The sequence below is a fragment of the Schistocerca cancellata genome, chromosome 1, assembly GCF_023864275.1.
Source record: "Schistocerca cancellata isolate TAMUIC-IGC-003103 chromosome 1, iqSchCanc2.1, whole genome shotgun sequence".
Lineage (NCBI taxonomy): Eukaryota > Metazoa > Arthropoda > Insecta > Orthoptera > Acrididae > Schistocerca > Schistocerca cancellata.
Genome location: NC_064626.1, coordinates 92622496 through 92643899, shown reverse-complemented (window position 1 = coordinate 92643899; position 21404 = coordinate 92622496). Strand labels below are relative to the sequence as shown.

The window sequence follows — 21404 nt, the reverse complement described above, 5'->3', positions numbered from 1 at the left end:
TGAACAACGGTTGAGACATCATACGCAGAGGTTATCCGGTTGAAAGAATGAAAACTCAACACACGATTCAATATACAGGCCATGAAAGATTACGGAATTAAATGAATGAGTAATCGGCTAGTGGAAACTTCGCACTTTGAGTAAAATTCTCATAGCACTCGTCCGAAAGCAACAAAATGCATCCTATCAGATTACACTCAACGTGTGTAATTCAGAAAAATGAATTACAACAAGATATTATGGATTACTTGCATAACATATCATAGCTAATATCGATTAAACACAATTACGGTCAACTATAGCTCGTACTGATACCTTCATAACCTAAACAGATTCACCATAAGAGCACAGCTGCATAGTTAAAACTTCACTGCCGGAACAAGACTAACACGAAAACTGCATGTCTGCACTGTCTCTCGCTCAGACACCTGATAGGTAGAGATCCTTCGAGCAGTGTGGCCCATATTCAATGTGGAAGCAACCACTGTCTTTAACACTGGCAACTGCCCCCACCCACTGCTGTCTCCCTTCACCAAGTTGGCAAGAACGAAAAAAAAAAAAATGGTTCAAATGGCTCTGTGGCTCTGAGCACTATGGGACTCAACATCTGAGGTCATCAGTCCCCTAGACTTAGAACTACTTAAACCTAAGGACATCACACATATCCATGCCCGAGGCAGGATTCGAATCTGCGACCGTAGCAGCAGCGCGGTTCCGGACTGAAGCGCCTAGAACCGCTCGGCCACAGCGGCCGGCCGGCAAGAATGAACTCCTCATTACTGCTTCTGCAAATGACAAATACACTTAAAGGTTCCTCCCCCCAGAGCTAAACCAAGTTAAACAAGGCCAGTACGCTGTGTAACTGAATGACAAACAGGTAGACAGCCTCTAATGCAAATAATGTGGCACATCCTGGAAGCTACTGCTTCAGCTCAATCGAGCGAGAAGACTGAATCGTTAACTCAGCAACACGATCTCACTGAGGATGATCTTAACGTCTCTTTGACTCCACAGCACATTGCTGCGAGAACGAGTAAATGATCCACAAGAAGACCTGTCAGCCCAATGACATGGCACAGAAACACCAAGTTGAAGCATTGAAAGCCACTGATGTGACTCCAAGGTTGTGGTGAAGAATGCTGATGAGCCCAGAAAACGAGGACACATGTGGTCATCCTCAATAAAACATAATATCATTTCCTCAGATAGACAACAATAATACTCTGGCCTCCAAGCCCAAATTTGATTTAGTTACAGTGAGCCAGCTACTATGGAGACCATTCGCCAGATGACATCTACCTTCGAGATTGCATCCTGCCTGGTCTGTGAACCTGGTCACTGAGAGCTGCCAACATCGCATCCACTAATGTGAAATCTTGGTGGCTTCTATCTCCAACTTGCTGGAAGCTCAACTGGATGTGTTTGGTGCACCATCAACATGTCACTGTGACTCGGAGGCGTGAGTGTCCACACCTACCTCTGGTGGAGAAGCCATGCTCAAACTATGACAGTCTACATTCCATGCAGAGCTGCCAGAGTTTACTCAGGCGCACCACTTCGATATCCATGAGCGTGCCCTATTACAAAGCAGTCGACAAACTGGTGGTCGACGCCACTATACGAGCTACGAAGGCCACCTGCTCCTCCCCATGGCACCATTGTGTTATGAGAGAAGCCACGACAGAGACAATAGCCTCGAACACCTGTTGAGGTGAACGAGTTAGTGCATTACTACAGGTGCACGTTCAACCACTGCCCTCGCCACGGCCATGGAGAAGATGATTAAGTTGCATCAAACTCAATAAATGTATGTCCTGCTGATGTTACTTCATTAGTGCACAGAACACCAACTGGCCTTTGCCACTGTACACCATACGTCACCATTCTACAACAACAGGAGTCTCTGCACTGTGAACTTCATACAGAAAGCATACTAGTCTTCTACGTGACATACGTCTCACATTTATGAAATGAATGTAGCTGCCCTCTTTTCAGTAGTAATCTCAGACCTCTCGCAGTTGATGCAGTTATTTATAACTGCGTACTGGCTAAAGTACTGAAATCCAGTCAAATTTTTATACGATTTGAAAGTGGTGCAAGGCTTTTCAAATGTCGAGACACATAAAATCGTGATCTTCACAAAACGCAACAAAGAACTATGCTATGACTGCGACATCAATAAGTCACCATAGGCATTGATCAGCTTATACAGATATCTGGCTGTAACAATTTTTATGGATATGAAATGGAACGACCACACAGGCTCAGTGGTACGTAAGACAAATGGCAGACTTTGATTCACTCGCAAAATACTGGGAAAATGGAAAATCATATGTGTGTCCCCTCTAGAATACTGTGTTTGGGACCTAAACCAAGGATGACTAATAGGGGACACTGAATGTATACAAAGGAAGTAGTTGCGAATCGTCACAGGTTTGCTTAACCCATGGAAGAGCATCAGGAAGTATTGAGAAACTTTAATTGGCAGGTTGCTCAAGATGGACGCCAATTATCCCATGAAAGCCTACTGACATTTCAAGAACGAGTGTTGAGTGAAAAATACAGAATTACTCTTCAATCCCCTAGGTATAGCCAGCATAGAATCGTACAGACATGATGAACTATAATATGCTCAGAGGTATTTATGCAATCACTGCTCCTGTCTGGCTCCAATTGTGATTGAAATGGTAGCTGTCGCTCATTTCAGAATGGTTTTGCAAAGAAAGGAGGTAAATATAGACAGCTGTCCAATTGAAGCTAGTAATGGGACTGCCAGGGCAGCTGCTCGCCCGCTTATATACAGTGGTGGGACTGCTGAGCAGAACTCGTCGGTGATATGTGAGCACGACCTGAAGTCCTCGTCCTGATTCTAGTGGCGGCGGCCGGATGACTAGGCTGCCCCAAATAGTAAGCACACGTCGACACGGAATCTGCACGCACGACATGAACGCTCCTGCTGGATATGAAATTGGTCGTTCACAAAAAAGATATATAGTTGATTTGTTTTGCAGCGCCATCTCAGGAGTGTTACTACTGTCACATTTCCTCACTATAAACACATATACTACATAATGCGTTGCCACTGTCTTGACGTTTACATTCTGTACTCACATTATTCGCACTCCTCAAGCTAACTTCGTCCACTTACTGGTTGTTATGTGGTTTATGAGCAAAACTGGCACAATTATGTTGAATTATTTACTTTTTTTTTAGTCATCGGTGTTCTCACTGGTTTGATGCAACCTGCCACAAATTACTCTCTTGTGTCAAGCTCAGACTGCCACCCGCATCCACCCTTAATAACGAGTGTTTATTGGATCTATTTAAATCTCGGTCTTCCACTACAGTTTCTATCCTCTACTGTTCCCTCTAGTACCGCGAAAGTTATTATTTGATGTCTTAACATATGTCCTGTCATCCTGTTCCTTCACATATTACAGTCTGGATTCCGAAAGGGTTCCTCGACTGAGAATGCTATTTATATGTTCACTCATCAAATACTACAGGTCTTACATAATAAAATACCACCAGCTGGTGCCCTTTGTGATCTTTCCAAGGCGTTACATTGTGTAGATAATAGTACTCTCTTAGAAAAACTGAAGTTTTGTGGAACTGACAGCTGGTTTGAACCATACTTAACAAACAGGATGCACATAGTTGTGCTGGATAGTTCAAACAATTTTATAAGGGTACAAAATTTTAGTGACTGGGGATAAATTACAAAGGGAGTCCCACAGGGTTCAATTTTTGGTCCACTCCTATTCCTTATATATGTGAATATTAAACAGGCAGCATTGATACTTATTGCAGATGATACTAGTGTTATAATAAATCCTGTTAGAGAGAAAGCATCAGAAGAAATTGTAAATGATATTTTCCAAAGAATTATTGAATGGTTCTCAGGAAACTGACTCAACCTAATCTTTGAAAAAGACACTACCTTCAGTCCTGTACATCGAATAGGTCATACCAACAACGGATGCAGCATATGAGGAGGAGCCAATGAATAGATAAGAATGCTCGAAATTTTTGTGTGTACGTATTGGTGAAACCTTGTATTGGAATAGGTATATTCCTGAGCTTCTCAAATAATTAAGTTCGGCTATTTTTGCTCTTCGTATGATAGCTAATCCTGGAAACAAACGAATTAACCTCATGACATATGTTCATATTTCCACTCAACAATGTCTTGTAGAATGATTCCCTGGCATATCGCATCACTTAGAAAGTATTGATTGTCAAAAGTGAACAGTAAGAATAATATGAGGTGTACATCCATAAATAATCGACCACAATTTGAGAAAAACAGTTATATCCGTACCTACAACACTAGAAGGAAGAATACCCTTTATTACTCATTATTAAAGCTGTCGGTTGCTCAGAAAGTAGTTTATTATGCAGCGACAAAAATTTCCGATCATTTGCCCAATAACATAAACTGTCTGCCAGATAGCAAAACAAGTTTTAAATCTGACGTGAAATCATTTCTCCTAGACAAATCCTTGCATTAAAAAACTTTTTTTTAAGTATAGTTCCATAAGTACGATAAACAAATTGTGTGTTCATTAATTTTGACGTGTATACATAGTCTTTAAAGTGATGCGTTCCACATCATTTCGATAAAAGAATCATTCAAATGATTTACGAAACATGTAAATAACTTCGTCTTGGCAGTGTTTTCCACATGTTCCTTTCTTCGCTAATTCTGTAGAGAACCTTCTCATTCCTTTACTTCTCTCTCTACAGCTCAGCACCCTTTTGCAGCACCACAACACAAATGCTTGGATTCTCTTCTGTTCAGGTTTTCTCACAGTCGATTTTTGACTTCCATAGAATGCTGTGTTCCAGATGTACATTATCAAGAATTTCTTCCTCAAATTAAGACTTATGTTTCATACCAGTAGACTTTTTTTTGGCCAGTAATGCCCTCTTTTCCTGCATTACTCTGATTTTTATGCCCTCCTTACTTCTTCCATCATAATCTTAATTTGCTTTAAAGGTAGCAGAATTGCTTAACTTCGTCTACTGCGTGGTCCCAGTTTTGATGTTAAGTTTATCGTTAATCTCATTTCTGCGACTCCTCATTAATTTCGTGTTTCTTCGTTTTACTGTCATTTCGTGTTCCGTACTCATTAGACTCTTCATTCCATTTACCCCATCCTGCAATTCTTCATCACTTTCACTGATGATAGCAATGTTATCAGGAAATGTTATCACTGATATACTTTCACCTGGATTTTAGTCCCACTCTCCAACTTTTATTTTCGTTGTTGCTTCTTCGATGCATACGTTGAAGAGCAGGTGCGAATGACTGCCTCATCATCATACAGATTATATTCTTTTTAATTCGAGCAATTTTTTCCTGGTCTTACATTCTTGTTGTTGCCTATTGGTCCTTGTACATGTTGTATATTATCCGTCTTTCCCTGCAGCTTACTCTTAGTTTTCTCAGAATTTCGAACATCTTGCGCCATTTTACATTCTCGAACGCTTTTCCAATGTCAACAGCTCCTGCAACTATGCCTTATTTTTCTCGGTCTCCCTCTTACCTATTTACCCTGAGGATGGTACATTGAGGTCTACTTTGGCAATCTGCGATCTGTCATTCTCGTTACATTTCCAGAACAGGTGAGATGTCGTTCTTCTATTCGATTTGTGGTTCTTTCTTGAGTCTGGGAAATTTCCCTGTATACTTACGTGGTCTCGCTGAGATATTCTTGTTCATTTTTACAACAGTCAATATTTTTCGGTGTTTTTCAGCAAGCTCCCAGCTAGTAAGTTGCTATAAGCTCTACAATACTTCTACGGACCATCTTCTTTAGTTATATATGACGGTAGTATCTGTTCCCGAAAGAACAGATACCATTGATGACCGTGCAGCTTCTCTAGAATGAAATGATAATTAAATCGACGCCCTAGCTGCAAATAGGCGTTGGTATACATCATTGGGGACATATTGAAAATGTGTGCCCCGACTGGGGCTCGAACCCGGGATCTCCTGGGCAAACATCTATTAGGCGCACTACGAATGTAGTGGTGTGGACATGTTGGGAATGTGTGTCTCACGGGAAGCGTGCAAGGTATAAGTCCCTGCAGGCGCACTATGTGCCCTCGGTGGCTCAGATGGATAGAGCGTCTGCCATGTAAGCTGGAGATCCCGGCTTCGACTCCCGGTTCCAGCATGTCCCAATTGATGTATATCAACGTCTTTTTTCAGCTAGGGTGTCGATTTAATTATCATTTTATCTTCTTTAGTTGACAGCTTAGAAGAGCATAACAGATGGTTTAGCTTCTGGATTGTTATTTTCCCACGGGCTACTCATTACTCTATTTCCCAAGTACTTGTTCAATCTTCCGATAGGATGCAACCCAAAAATTCAAATAATTTACGCACCTTGATGTGCTGGCCATCGACTGTTACCGGTTACTATATTTTATCCACTGCACACGTACTGAATCTTTTGAAAATTTGGCTTCAATCTACCCTCACCGTATTCTCCTAACAATTTTCTTAGCATAAAGCAGATATCAGCCGGCCGTTGTGGCCGAGCGGTTCTAGGCACTTCAGTCTGGAACCGCGCGACCGCTATGGTCGCAGGTTCGAATCCTGCCTCGGGCATGCATGTGTGTGATGCCCTTAGGTTAGGTTTAAGTAGTTCTAAGTTCTAGGGGACTGATGACCTCAGATGTTAACTCCCATAGTGCTCAGAGCCATTTGAACCATTTGAAAGTAGATATCATCCTCTTCACTAACCACCGCTACCTGAAGAACGAAGTCTACATACAGTGATGCTTTGTTATCTGAATAACCATTCTTGCATATTTACTGCTCCACAGTTAAGGTTTTCTGAATGCATATTTCAAAAAGCGTAGTAGCAGAATAGCATCCGTGCTTCTATCCTTTTGTAATTTTGGAAGGATGTGACGAAATTTTATTTCCCACTTTGATTACATACTCTGTAAACTTGTGTAGGTGGCATATACTTCTAACATACGTCTGTTCAATCTTACTCTCCATCGGCACTTCCGTTTCTTCATCGGCATTGTGTCATACGCGTTTTCGAGATCTATGGACACTAAATGGCTACTGAGATTCCTTCCCAGTCACATTATCATTAACTGTCTTAAGGTAAAAATGTTTTCATTACGGCATCTTCCCTTCTGGTATCCAGTTTGCTGTTCATTGTCCATCAACATTCCCTCTATTCTGTCTTTTAGGACCTAACCGTACAACATACCAGTAGAGTTCGTAACACTGAACCCACGATGATTTCCACATACTTTCTTACTACGTTCCTTATAAATTGGACTTAGATATGCCAAATTTCATTACTTGAGCGCTTCTTCTCCCTCTAACAGGCATGCATTAAGCACTTAAACTCTGCCCAAATTTCACCAATTCTGTTGGTATGTTTCCTGCTCCGGGATATTTCCCATTTCTTTCGCAAGTCTTCCTACCTTTGCTTAAGTTATTAGTTTTTCATTTCCCAGAGATAATCCATTCTCAAAATCGAGTTCTGTTTCCTTATAGCCGGTTCTTTGTTCCACAAACAGTGTTTTGAAATTATTTTCCTATTCTCTAGTGACAAAGACTGTTACATTGATCTCTTCTTTGACGTCTCATCTTAAATTCTTCACTGTTTTCCAGTAATCTGCTATCTTTGTACTTGCCATACATCTGTCTCCTCACACCTCTTTTTCCACGTCTCGTTTTTCCTATTAATATTTTCTTTCTTAAACTTCCTGTTTATTTCCACAAACTTTCTTCTGTCCTCCAGGTCTCTCTTCCTCAGCAAATTGTTGCATATTTTCGTCTTCACTTTCATCTTTTCCTCAATGTTCTTCGTCTACCACTCTGGGCTTTGTTTTCTTTCGTCGTTTCCTTGACCTAGCAGTTAATATGCTGCCTCAAGAAAGCGTCTTTTAAATTAGAGTTTTTCTTTCAGTATTTCCTCCTTCATCCAAACCTACCAGCTTGGTAGCTAGCCTCAGTCTATAAAAGAAATTAACACTTTCAGCTCTGGTTGGCTGGCTCAGTTGGATGTACATTAGTCTATATTTAACAGAATCCAGAATTTTTTAGGAGTATCTGAAGTACCCTTTTCCCCCAGTGTGGGAAGACAATCCTCGAAGGAGGATGTCAGAGCCACATTCTGGGCCTCTTTATACCCCAAGTCTAGACTTATGGGAGGAGAACCCAATCAAAATTTCCAAATTCAATGCAGTGCGTACATTTAATAGTCTCATTTTCATTTACGACATCCTTTCCACATATTAAGAATATTCACAACGTAAAATAAGCTAGACGTGCACTTACCAATAGCAGTAGTTAATTAAATATTTGGGAATTTTCACTTTGAGAAGGCCTTTTCTCGCGTTCAGTTTTATATTGTCAACATCATTAATCTTGAATTCGCAATTAAACAATCATCAACTTTAAACTATTACGCAGTCAACAGTCAGAGCACAGATGTGTTTACGCTGCGAGCACCTCTGCAGCCCTGTCCAGCAGACGGTTACTCTGCTGACTTGTTTATTTCAGTATGGTTCTTCCATTTTTTCAAAATGGTTTAAAATGGTTCAGATGGTTCAAATGGCTCTGAGTACTATGGGACTTAACATCTGAGGTCATTAGTCCCCTAGAACTTAGAACTGCTTAAACCTAACTAACCTAAGGACATCACACACATCCATGCCCGAGGCAGGATTTGAACCTGCGACCGTAGCGGTCACGCGGTTCCAGACTTAAGCGCCTAGAACCGCTCGGCCACTCCGACCGTCTTCCATTTTTCCTTATACTCAATAACGCACTTCAGTACCGGGTTCATTAATTATATGTTTATAAATGCCTCCTGTGAAATCTCAGTTGTCTGCCTCCTTTCCTCGGTAGGAGGAGTGTAACAGGATACACTCAGCCTCGTTGTGCCAAATGCGTAACTGCTGGAGTAATAAGCAGCGGCTCCAAGATCTAGGAAACTGACAACGGCCGAGAGAGTGTTGTGCTGACACCATACCGCTCCATACATCTGAGTGGCACAGTTGGCAGAGGACGACACGACAGTCGGTCGGTACTGAATGTCCCGATAGGGTTAGTGGGCGAAGTTTTAGCTTTTTAACAATCTTAGTGAACAGTCCACATACCTAAGAAAACGCATTTCTTCTGTTTGCATCCCACTTCCTCCTCTCTCTTACACTGAGGTACGTACTGCAACAGTTCTGCGGAACTCAGGTTTTGCGTACTTGCTTTCCTTTTTTTGCAGATAGTCGCCTGGTCTAACAAACACTTTGTTATAGTTAACACCGTAATTCCTGAAACTGGATATTTTACAGCCTAGATACTGAAACGTGGCTACTTGCCCGAGAATGACAGCATTGACAACAATAACATCGTACACAAATTAGGCACACTGCCTAAGGGGAACACACTGAATGTTGTCTAAACAAATTTACAGTACTTTCCCTTTTGAGACTCACTTCAAACAAATGACAGTTCGACTTCTTAGAAAGTTTCTTCTAACGGCAACACTTTCGCCTTGGACAGCATATAAGCGTTGTAAATCATACGCTATTTAAAAAAATATTTTTCGTCAATGGAGGAAAAATTCGAAGAGCCAGCGAACCTAAATCAAATGTTTTTATCATGTCATCATCAGGTTTAAAAGTAAAGAAAAAAGGTGAATAGTAAAATTCTGAGTAACTCAGATCAACTTCTGTATACTCTTTAGACAAATGTGTACATTAATTTTCACTATGTAATAGCTGCAACAGAAATACTTTTGCTTACTGGATACCTCACGTACACATTAGTGAATTTTCAATCTTTCCATCATGCAGAAGTATTGCGAGCTGTTGGTTACTATTGTTATTTTGCATGATGTATAATGAATGATGAGATTAGTATTACAACAGTGAATATTTAAAAAAAATAATTATTCTAGTCCATAGCAGGAAGTCAAGTGTACAAAGTATATCTCGGGAATCGCTACGTAAATTTGTATAAATCTTGGCTCTAAAATCATTTAAGAAATCACCTGAGAGCGTTAGAGCATGACGAAACATTTTTCTTCCTCCAGAAAAAAAAATTCACTTTTGAATATACAGATAATACACACTCGAATACGATTTGTACCTAGAAACTCTTGATGTGGGTGTGTACAACACTCCAGTACAACTGAACAGGCAAATACATGCTACCAGTGCATAACATTATGTAGGTTGGAATCTATACAAGCGCGAGTAAAAAATTTAGCTTCATAGTATTTTTTTATTCCCCTATTGTCTTTAATTTTAAATAGATAATCTGACTGACCTCATGATGGGTTTCTACTACATTCTAATACCATTTGTGTTACCCGGAAAGAAACAATAAGAAAAATTTTTCTCATTAGAAAATTTCCTTTACACGCGACGTTTTCTTTCTTTGAACGTTTTGTCAATAGATGTGTGTATTGTATTGTATTGAAGTGGGGACCTAGAAACGAAGGAGAGGCTCCGTCCCCGCCGTATCCCTCAGTGGTACACAACCCCACAACGGGCTACAGCAGTCCACTCACACCACCGCCGCCACACACCGAACCCAGAGTTATTGTGCGGTGCGGGCCTGCAGTGGACCCCAGGCCCCTCCCCCCCCCCTCCCCCTCCCCGCGGGAACGTCTCATTACTGACAAGTGTAACCCCAACGTTTGCATGGTAGAGTAATTATGGTGTACGCTTACGTGGAGACAGTGTCCACGCAGCAATCGCCGACATAGTGTAACTGAGGCGGAATAAGGGGAACCAGCCCGCATTCGCCGAGGCAGATGGAAAACCGCCTAAAAACCATCCACAGACTGGCCGGCACACCGGACCTCGACACTAATCCGCCGGGCTGGTTCGCGCCGGGGACCGGCACGCCTTCCCGCTCGGGAAGCAGCGCGTTAGACCGCACGGCTAGCCGGTGTGTATGATGCTGTTGCGACTTTCAATGATGGCAACATTGTAAGGTGCAAGGTATTTAGAAATATGGGAATGAAGATAGGTTCTAACATGGTACGAGCGATGCTTGCTTTAGACAAGGAACGCCTTCGGGCTGCAGACAGGGCTGTAAAGAGTCTAGAAATACAAGCAAGAGTAAACAGGAGGAGGAACAAGAGGAAGCTGGAGGAGGAGTTTGCAGAGGATGAAGATAATCCATCCTATGGACATGGAATGCACTAAAAAGTTAATCCAATCTTTGTCGCTCGATTCCCAAAACTTTTATTTTCTCATACTAATTACATGTTTTCTAAGGATCTTCCAAACATATTTGTTTCAAACTTTCAGTAAATGTTACACAGTACCTTCTGCATAATTTAACACAGTCTTTTTCCAAAAAACTGTATATTTTTGAATATATAAATAAAAAATCATATTTAATGACTGAACTAAAATTTTGTAAAATCCCTGTGTTAAGTTGTAGCCCATATTCCAATAAATAATCTATAAAAAGTTCAACTTCCTATCTCAAATACTTTGTGAGGAAAGATGTAACTTATAAGCGTTATTTTAACATTGCAAGTATAGGGCGTTCGGGAGCCCCTTAAATAATATTATCTGTATGCCGGTATTTTGTAGAAACCGAGAATATTCGAAAACATCTTCGCTTTTAAACAAAATAGTTGGAAGTTACTTCCTCTCGGTCGAGTGCCATTGCTTACGATGTGTTATCGAACTCAGAGGGTTCATCAAAACAGTGCAGGAGTTACATTTAGTTTCTGGTTTCTAGTGTGAGATATGTTACATATGCTTTGTCAGATGTCGCCGTCGTTTAGCTGCATTACAATAACACTTTTGCCTTGATCACAGTTTTCATTGACTTTGTCACATTTTTGACGTTACAATCTGACTAGCCCTCTTATATTGTTTGCAGACGATGATGTCATTTACCGTCTTGTAAAGTCATCAGATGACCAAAACGAAATGCAAACTGATTTAAGGAAGATATTTGTATGGTGCGAAAAGTGGATATTAACCCTGAATAAAGAAAAGTGTGAAGTTATTCACATGAATATTAAAAGAAATACGCTAAATTTCGATTGCGCGGTAACTCACACAAATCTTAAGGCTGTAAATTCAGCTAAATACTTAAGGATTACAATTACAAATAACCTAAATTGGAACGATCACAAAGATAACGCTGTGGCTAGAGCAAGCCAAAGACTGCGATTCATTGGCAGAACTCTTAGAAGGTGCAACAGGTCTACTAAAGAGACTGCCTACACCTGGCTTGTCCGCCCTGTTCTGGAGTATTGCTCTACGGTGTGGGATCCGCATCAGGTGGGGCTGACAGATGACATCGGAAAAGTTCAAAGAAGGGCGGCTCGTTTTGTATTATCGCGAAATAGGGGAGATAGTACCACAGACATGATGCGTGAGTTGGAGAACCAAACATTAAAACAAAGGCGTTTTTCGTTGCGACGGGATCTTCTCAAGAAATTTCAATCACCAATTTTCTCCTCCGATTGCGAAAACGTTCTATTGGCACCCACCTACATAGGGAGAAATGGTCATCACGATAAAATAAGAGAAATCAGGGCTTGCACAGAAAAATTTAAGTGCTCGTTTTTCCCGCGCGCCGTTTGAGAGTGGAACGGTAGAGAGACAGTTTAAAGGTGGTTCATTGAACCCTCTGCCAGGCACTTTATTGTGAATAGCAGAGTAATCACGTAGATTAGATGTACATGTGGATCTTTGTATTTTTGCCCTTCACTCTCACGACATGAAGACTGACGGATTACTCTGTACTATACTTGTTGGGCACGTTCATTTTTTATATTTGTTGGTCCGTCAGACATTGTGCTCGTACATTTGATCCTTTGAAAACGGCGTAACAACGAAACACTTAAGATGAAACAAAGTCACTAGAAACTGTGATCAAGGCAAAAGTGTGATCAGTTCTGGGGCAGTGTGTCATTCTAGCCGCACCTGAGTTAGAACCCTGCTGAACTGGTAACCGCGCCGCCACGGACACCTTGCGCCAAGGTCCTGGCAGCGAAACCCTGCCGACGCCGTGCAGGTATATATAACAGCCAGTGGCCGGTAACAGTCCACAGTCAACCTCGACACACCAAGCAACATGGTCGCCCTCAAGGTACGAATCGATACTCAGTTGTACAGAGTCATTAGGCTTAGAGTAATTCGGTTTTCTAATCTCTTCAAGTAAATTTTAGATGCACTACTCCGGCAGCCGTTACGTAAGCCAGCTAAAACCTGATTTGTGCAACAGCAACAGTCACTGACTGATATTACTGCTACCCTTTGCAGACAAGATTTTAAACAAGTCTTTGGAATGAATTGTATGTTATAATGCAGCTAGGTTGCGCCTGAAATGCTTTTTGTTTATTACCATTAGTAGGTGAAACATCTGACAGTTTGGTTGCTGAAAGTAGTGCATTGTACAGTCAATACAATTATTACATTTCTTCCCCATTCAGCCCTTCTTTGTAATCGTCACTGTTGCTTTATGACAAAACTTATTTGGATACAATGGACACCCTTTTTTCAAAACATGTTGCTATTGATGTTTTTGTATCCCGCCTGGAATGGCGGGAAACTGAATGTGTAGGCCGAATGTACGAAGTGGGTAGGAGCAGGCGAGGTAAGATACTCGGTAAAGCTTTTTACGTGAAAGTACATTTAATAGAGAATATTAGTCAATGACATACGTAACTTTGCACTGAAGAGTCCGTAGGTGCGAAACTAGATAGGCATCCACTAGTAGTAGGACAAACTATCACTGAAGTAACCAAGTCAGTAATGGCCCCCCTATGAAGTAGAAACAATGTTGCTAGGTCGTCTCCTCGGAATCAAATGGGTTGAATCTGCAGCGGAGCTCGCAGATCTGCACTGTGCCGGCTAGGGGGCGCTGTCGTCGATGTCGGTGTCGTAGTGCCAACCTAAGAACTTGCACCTACGCCGTGGCATCGTAGCTATCGATACCACAGTGCAAGTCTCCTAATCTCTGCATGACAACTGCATACACTTGAACCTATTTACTACAGTCTACTTTCCAATTACTACAACGTTCCCCAAACATTTTCTATCATTGCAAAATTAACTATTCCTTGGTGCTTCAGTATATATCGTGTCGTACCATACCCTCTTTAAGCAAGTCAATGCCTTATACAGGGCTATTACAAATGATTGAAGCGATTTCATAAATTCACCGTAGCTCCATTCATTGACATATGGTCACGGCACACTACAGATACGTAGAAAAACTCAAAGTTTTGTTCGGCTGAAGCCGCACTTCAGGTCTCTGCCGTCAGAGCGCTCGAGAGTGCAGTGAGACAAAATGGCGACAGGAGCCGAGAAAGCGTATGTCGTGCTTGAAATGCACTCACATCAGTCAGTCATAACAGTGCAACGACACTTCAGGACGAAGTTCAACAAAGATCCACCAACTGCTAACTCCATTCGGCGATGGTATGCGCAGTTTAAAGCTTCTGGATGCCTCTGTAAGGGGAAATCAACGGGTCGGCCTGCAGTGAGCGAAGAAACGGTTGAACGCGTGCGGGCAAGTTTCACGCGTAGCCCGCGGAAAATTGGCTCATGCCACAACTGGAGACCGACAGCGCCGACTTCATCTTTCAACAGGATGGTGCTCCACCGCACTTCCATCATGATGTTCGGCATTTCTTAAACAGGAGATTGGAAAACCGATGGATCGGTCGTGGTGGAGATCATGATCAGCAATTCATGTCATGGCCTCCACGCTCTCCCGAGTTAACCCCATGCGATTTCTTTCTGTGGGGTTATGTGAAAGATTCAGCGTTTAAACCTCCTCTACCAAGAAACGTGCCGGAACTGCGAGCTCGCATCAACGATGCTTTCAAACTCATTGATGGGGACATGTTGCGCCGAGTGTGGGAGGAACTTGATTATCGGCTTGATGTCTGCCGAATCACTAAAGGGGCCCATATCGAACATTTGTGAATGCCTAAAAAAACTTTTTGAGTTTTTGTATGTGTGTGCAAAGCATTGTGAAAATATCTCAAATAATAAAGTTATTGTAGAGCTGTGAAATCGCTTCAATCATTTGTAATAACCCTGTATTTCTTTTATCCCCGACATGATTCAGTACTTCTTCTTAGCTACACGATCCACCACTCCGATTTTGGGCAGTCGACTGTGGCAACACATTTCAAAAGCTTTCTTCTTACCTGTACTGATCGTCCTCCAAGTCTCATTCCCATGTAGCTACAGCTATACTCCGCAAGCCACTTAACTGTGTGTACTTTGTTTACCACTGTCGCTTCCCACTTTTTCTTTTCCAACCACAAATGTTTCGCGGGAAGAACGTTTATTGCCTCCGTGTGAGCTCCAATCTCGTTAATATTACGTTCGTGATCATTTAGTGAGATATGCATAGGAGGAAGCAATATATTAGTTTGCTCTTCTACGTGCGCTCAAGGAATTTTAACAGTAAACAACACCGTGACGGAGAACGCCTCTCTTGTAACGTCTGCCTCTGATGTTGGCTCAGCATCTCAATGACGCTTTCGAAACTACTAAACGAATCTGTCACGAAACGCGCTGGTCCTCTTAGGATCTTCTCTGCTACGTCTAACAAGCCTCTCACGTATGGATCCCAGACTCACAACCAATATTCAAATATTCGTCAACAAGGGTTTTGTAAGCTTCCTCCTTTTTTGTGTGTATTATAGTTCTTCCAATGAATCTGGCATATACTTTACTACAATTAGCCTCATGTGGTCCTTCCACTTTAAATCACGCCGTACCCACACTCCCAGTTTTTTATGGATGTGACTGCTTCCATTGGTTGTGCTATAATCGTGTGATCATACAGTAACGATTCTTTCTGTCTATATACGTGCAATAAGATACATTTTTTTATATCGGAGGTCAATGCCAATCCTTTCACCAAGCGATCCTCTGCAGGTGTTCCTGCATTTCGGTACTATTTTCAAGCGCTCCGGCTCCTCTGTATATTACAACATCATGAACGAAAGTCCGCAGCTCGTGGTCGTGCGGTAGCGTTCTCACTTCCCACGCCCGGGTTCCCGGGTTCGATTCCCGGCGGGGTAAGCGATTTTCTCTGCCTCGTGATGACTGGGTGTTGTGTGCTGTCCTTAGGTTAGTTAGGTTTAAGTAGTTCTAAGTTCTAGGGGACTGATGAGCATAGATGTTAAGTCCCATAGTGCTCAGAGCCATTTGAACCATTTGAACCATGAACGGAAAGTCTCACGGATCTTCCAACGTTACCTACTGGTTATTTACATATACTGTGAAACGTAATGATCCTCTAATACTTCCTTGGGTTATGCTCGAAAATGCTGTTGCGTCTGAAGACATTCCTCTGTTGAGAATGACATACTGCATACTGTTTGCTGAAAACTTCTCGCTTCAGTCATATAACTCGCCTGATATTCCATACGCTCTTATTCCTTTAATTAGATTATAGTGCAAAACGGACGCCTTCTGCAACTCAAGGAACACAGCATCAATATGGACGCTGGTATTACTGCTTCGTGGGTCTCGTGGGCCAACAAAGCGAGGTGGGTTACACATGATTGTTGTTTTCGGAAACCACGTTGATTCCTGCAGACCAGATTTTCAGTGTCATAATACGAGAGCATAAAACATGTTCCAACATTCTATATCTGACAGACGTCAAAGATATATGCTCATAATTCTGTGCGTCTTTTCGACGACCCATTTTGAAAACGGGAATGACCTGCTTCAGCAAACGCCTGCATGTCGACGTCACCTGTGGCATAAATTCTGCCCGCCCCCCTATCCCAAATCTGCCTCTCTCCCCACTTCCAACTCTACCCACTGTCACTTATTACTCAGAAATCATTTTTCATGCTTTGCGACATATATGTTTAACTATCTATTTCTGATGATTTACTAATTCGTACATTAATCATCGAAATTTGGAACTCAATTATTATTGAATTCCCATATAAATATTTTTATTTTAAAAACTTGATATTAATTTTTCTTGCCTAATTCATAGTTCAACCAACATTTACAAACACGTAACATTTGTGACATCTGAATATTCGTTTAAGCAACTGGACGTGAACTTGGAATTACTACTTTTACTGTAGATTTATGTGCATGTCTGAAAGAACAGCCACAACTGTACGAAATATTTCCAAATTAATTCGCTGACTGTGAATTCCTTGACGTCAGCTGTATTAGGTATCAACTGCACAATAGTGACACATGCAAATTTATGGCAGACCAGCCGGTTCTGATGTCAAGTAATTCTCTGTAATCGAATTAATTTCGAAGTATTTAGTGAACAGCTTACAGGCATTTCTTAACTATCCAAGGTGTCCCTGAAGGAATGGTCAGTATCCAGGGATATGACAGGAACGACCATTTGAAGCAAAAAGCTTCGTATGGACATATACTCTATTCCGAAGGGTTTCCGGGCAATAATGTACACTATTATTTATTTTTTGTATTATTCAGTACAGTGTTATTGCTAACAATGTGCTACAGCAGAGTAGAGGAATTCGAGACCAACAACTTCACATGGGACACTTGTCATCTATCCCACAAATTGGCCTACAAAAACCACCTAAGTCACACCACTTGCACATCGCATGAGACTTTCAATACTGGCCCCGAAGGAAAAATGAGTAGGACCTTTTTTGTAGGAAATTTAATGTAGTTTAATTCTGTATTGTGATACGTTTTGGCTAAATACTGCTGTTTTCGAACTGTTCAAGAAAATGCACAAAAGTTACATTAAATGTGTTTTATCTAGGAAAACCATTCGGAATAGGGGATACGTCATTCTGAAGTTTTTGCTTCAAACGAGCTTTCCCGTAATATCTCTGAATATTGGCCATTCCTTGTGGGACGCCCCGTATACAAGGTGTTGTAAGCTGCCCCTATCTGTTCGTTTTATGTAGGCCGCAATGCCTTCAAAATCCACGTGCAAGATTTTCATATTCTCTCGCTCACTACAGGCAAACTATTAGTCCTACAGTGAAAATGAACGGGAACTGTTTGTAGGAAATTTAATTTAGTTAATTTTTGTATCGAGATAAGGTTTTGCTAGAGCCCAAGATTTTCGAGTTATCCAAGAAAAACGATTTTCAGGGTGACTTTTCTTGGATGATTTTAAATGACAGCCTCTAGCGAAAACGTATCGCAATACAAAATTTCGCTACATTAAATTTCCTACAAAAAGGTCCTGTTCATTTTTTTTCTGTAGGACTAATAGTTTGCATGTAGTGAGCGAGAGAAATTGAAAATCTTGCATGTATTTGAAGGTACTGTGGGTTGCATAAAGCCCATAGGTAGGAGTAGCTGAGTCACTCTACTACACGCCGTATTACAGCAAGTATTTTAAGTACCCTTTCGGACTGACCATCAATATATTGCCAAGAGAAAGAGGAAAAAAAAAGGCTCTCCTAGTTGTATATCATTACAATGTGTGTGTGTATACGTAAAAGGCAACAACAGCAAGACACGTCCCCTGCAGAGAGAATATGTCACTATTCTAATGCACAGTACTTAAATTTACTGATGTCAGCCTTTAAGTCATACGTCCTTTGACAGCTGTTCGCCTTCGCCGCCGTGCTGGCCGTGGCTAGCGCCGGCTACCTGTCCGCCCCCGCTGTCTCCTACGCCGCCCCAGCCGTCGCCTACGCCGCCCCCGCCGTCGCCTACGCCGCCCCCGCGGCCGTCGCCCCCGCGGCCATCACCTCCCAGAGCTCCAACATCCTGAGGAGCTTCGGCAACCTGGGACAGGTGTCCACCTACACCAAGACCGTCGACACGCCCTACTCCAGCGTCACCAAGTCCGACGTCCGCGTCAGCAACGACGCCATCGCACACGTCGCCGCCCCCGCATTGGCCTACGCCGCCCCCGCATACTACCACTAACCACTGAGGCTGCACTTCAACTCCAGCTCTTCTGCTGATTATTTATTTTCAGTTTTATGTCTTCTGTAAATAAAATACTTCATTGACAATTTTACTATTGTTGTTGTATCATTGTACCATTGTAGTCTCCATTTTATTACACACTCCTTCGATTTTCTAACCAGTATTTCAGTGAAGTCCGAGGCCTTGGTTATACATAACACAGAGAACAGGCGATGGATATCAGTCTCAGTTTGTAAAACACATTAGCAAATGAATTATTTCTGTGTCTATTTGAAAAAGGATCACTTTGCATTTTGTTGTGTACATAGTTCCGCGTAGTCAGCGCGTACACAACTTTCCCACTAGAGCGCGCCCCGCTAAGCACAACAGCGCAGGCGCAGCGCTCGTCCGTCTCCGCACTACGAGATGGCGCTGCATTGAGACGGACCAAATTCTGCTTCCGCCTATCCGCGTATTAATATGTAACGCAGCTAGTGAGATTGCTGCTAACGTAGAACCTTTTCTCCTCGCGGATCACACTCGCGCAATGATATATGAACGCGCGAGGTATTATAACGAGTGTACAGACCTCCGATTAGTCAGGCTGCATTTGTCTGCACCAGTCTGTACCAGTCTGCATTAGTCTGTACCAGTCTGCATTAGTCTACATTTGTCTTTACCAGTCTATAGTCAAGTTTCAGTCTGCGCCTAATAAGATTACCATATTCCTGTACATAGCCATGAAGATAAATGTATACACTTTTGTCAAGTATCAGAGATATATGTGAGAATAAGATTAACGCACCAATACCAAAGAAACTTCAGATTGTCAATTGTAAATAGCATCCAGAACCAAGTTAAGTAATTTTTATGCTTGTTATTATTTTAATAAATGTGTGTGAAAATTAATCAATTTCTGTTTAAAGTTGGTCACCGTCAATCTGTTACTCTAAGCGTGCAAGTGGCATTTCTATCATCTGACCTAACGGCAGAAGATAAACACGCCACGATAAGACCATGAGACATATTGCTGACACTCGCCTACTTCGTTAGAGCGACAAGTCAAATAATCTGATGGTGTGTGTACTGAAGGTCTTACAGTACGCACACCGCACATTTCCTTTCTTTAATGGTTCAAATGGCTCTGAGCACTATGGGACTCAACTGCTATGGTCATAAGTCCCCTAGAACTTAGAACTACTTAAACCTAACTAGCCTAAGGACATCACACACATCCATGCCCGAGGCAGGATTCGAACCTGCGACCGTAGCAGTTGCGCGGTTCCGGACTGAAGCGCGTAGAACCGCTCGGCCACGGCACCCGGCTAGACATCAAGAAATAGTAAATTTGGTAATGGATTGAAGTGAAGGAGGTAAGAAATTTAGGCATGAATACCGTCAGCAGGTTCAGATGGAAGTAGTTTGCAGTAGTTATGAAGCGAGGAAGAGGCTTGGACATGATGGTCTATAGTCAAGAACTGCATCAAACTAGACTTCACATCACAACTAAAAACATATGCTGCCAAAAGGATTAATGGTTCACGTTTTTGAAACCCCGTCATTTTCCCCCACTGTGACTCAGATGTACGAAAGTGGTCTCAAAAGTGCCTACAATCTACCTGTGGAATGGAGCAAAATTGCTGCGCTCTGTGACGTCACACGGTTCCAGACTGTAGCGCCTTTAACCGCTCGGCCACTCCGGCCGGCTTTTCTTTAATGTTACACCAAACAGGCATTTTAGTGAAGAAGGGTATCTCGTTTTTACGAGGCTAGTTTTAGCCCAGATGACGCTTGAAGGATGCAAATGAAATAAAATGTCTGGCAGTATTAATAGAAAAGTGAGAGGTTGTGTAATGACTACTCAAACACTAATTTCTGGTACTTTATTCTGTATTGGGTGATGGTGGGTTCCAACGTTCATACACAGTTACCAAAACTTACACACCAGGTACGAAAATAACTAAACCACTATAGAACGCATACAACATCCAAGAAAACGAATAGGAAGCACTATTGAAACTCGTGGTTAAATACGCAGGACAGAAGAGGTAGCTGGAATTGTGGAAAGGGGCCAAAAATGAGCGGCTGTCAGTTACACTCGAACACATTTAACTTTATTTAGTTGCCAAAGCATTACAGCGCGAATTTCCGAGCTTAACTATCGACTGAATATGTCACACAATCTTATGGCTTAAGGATACAACCTCTTTAATTTTTAAAACGGCTGAAGGCCCATGATTTACAAACACAACTACAATAAATTTTCAAAGGCAGAAGGCCCAAAGCTTTATCTTTAAATAATTTTAAAAGAGGACGCTAAAGGCCCAAACAATCTAAGACTTAACAAGTAAGGAATTTTAATTTTAAGACGGCTGATAGCCCATGATTGAAAAACACAACTACAACGAATTTTCAAAAGACAGAAGGCCCAAAGCTTTATCCAAAAAATATTTTAAATGAGGCTGAAGGCCCAAACAATGCAAGACTTGACAAGTAAGGAACTTCCAATTTTAAAACGGCTGAAGGACCATTAT

The 21404-nt window shown here is 41.8% G+C and overlaps 1 protein-coding gene across 1 annotated transcript; it reads left to right on the top strand.

Annotated features, from left to right (window-relative positions):
• The first annotated feature begins 13068 nt into the window (after positions 1-13068).
• Positions 13069-18982, top strand: LOC126150623 (cuticle protein 67-like). The gene is made up of 2 exons (XM_049915890.1): positions 13069-13108; positions 18562-18982. The coding sequence occupies exons 1-2, from the start codon at positions 13094-13096 to the stop codon at positions 18886-18888; spliced, it is 342 nt and encodes a 113-aa protein (XP_049771847.1). The 5' UTR covers positions 13069-13093; the 3' UTR covers positions 18889-18982.
• The last annotated feature ends 2422 nt before the right edge of the window (positions 18983-21404 follow it).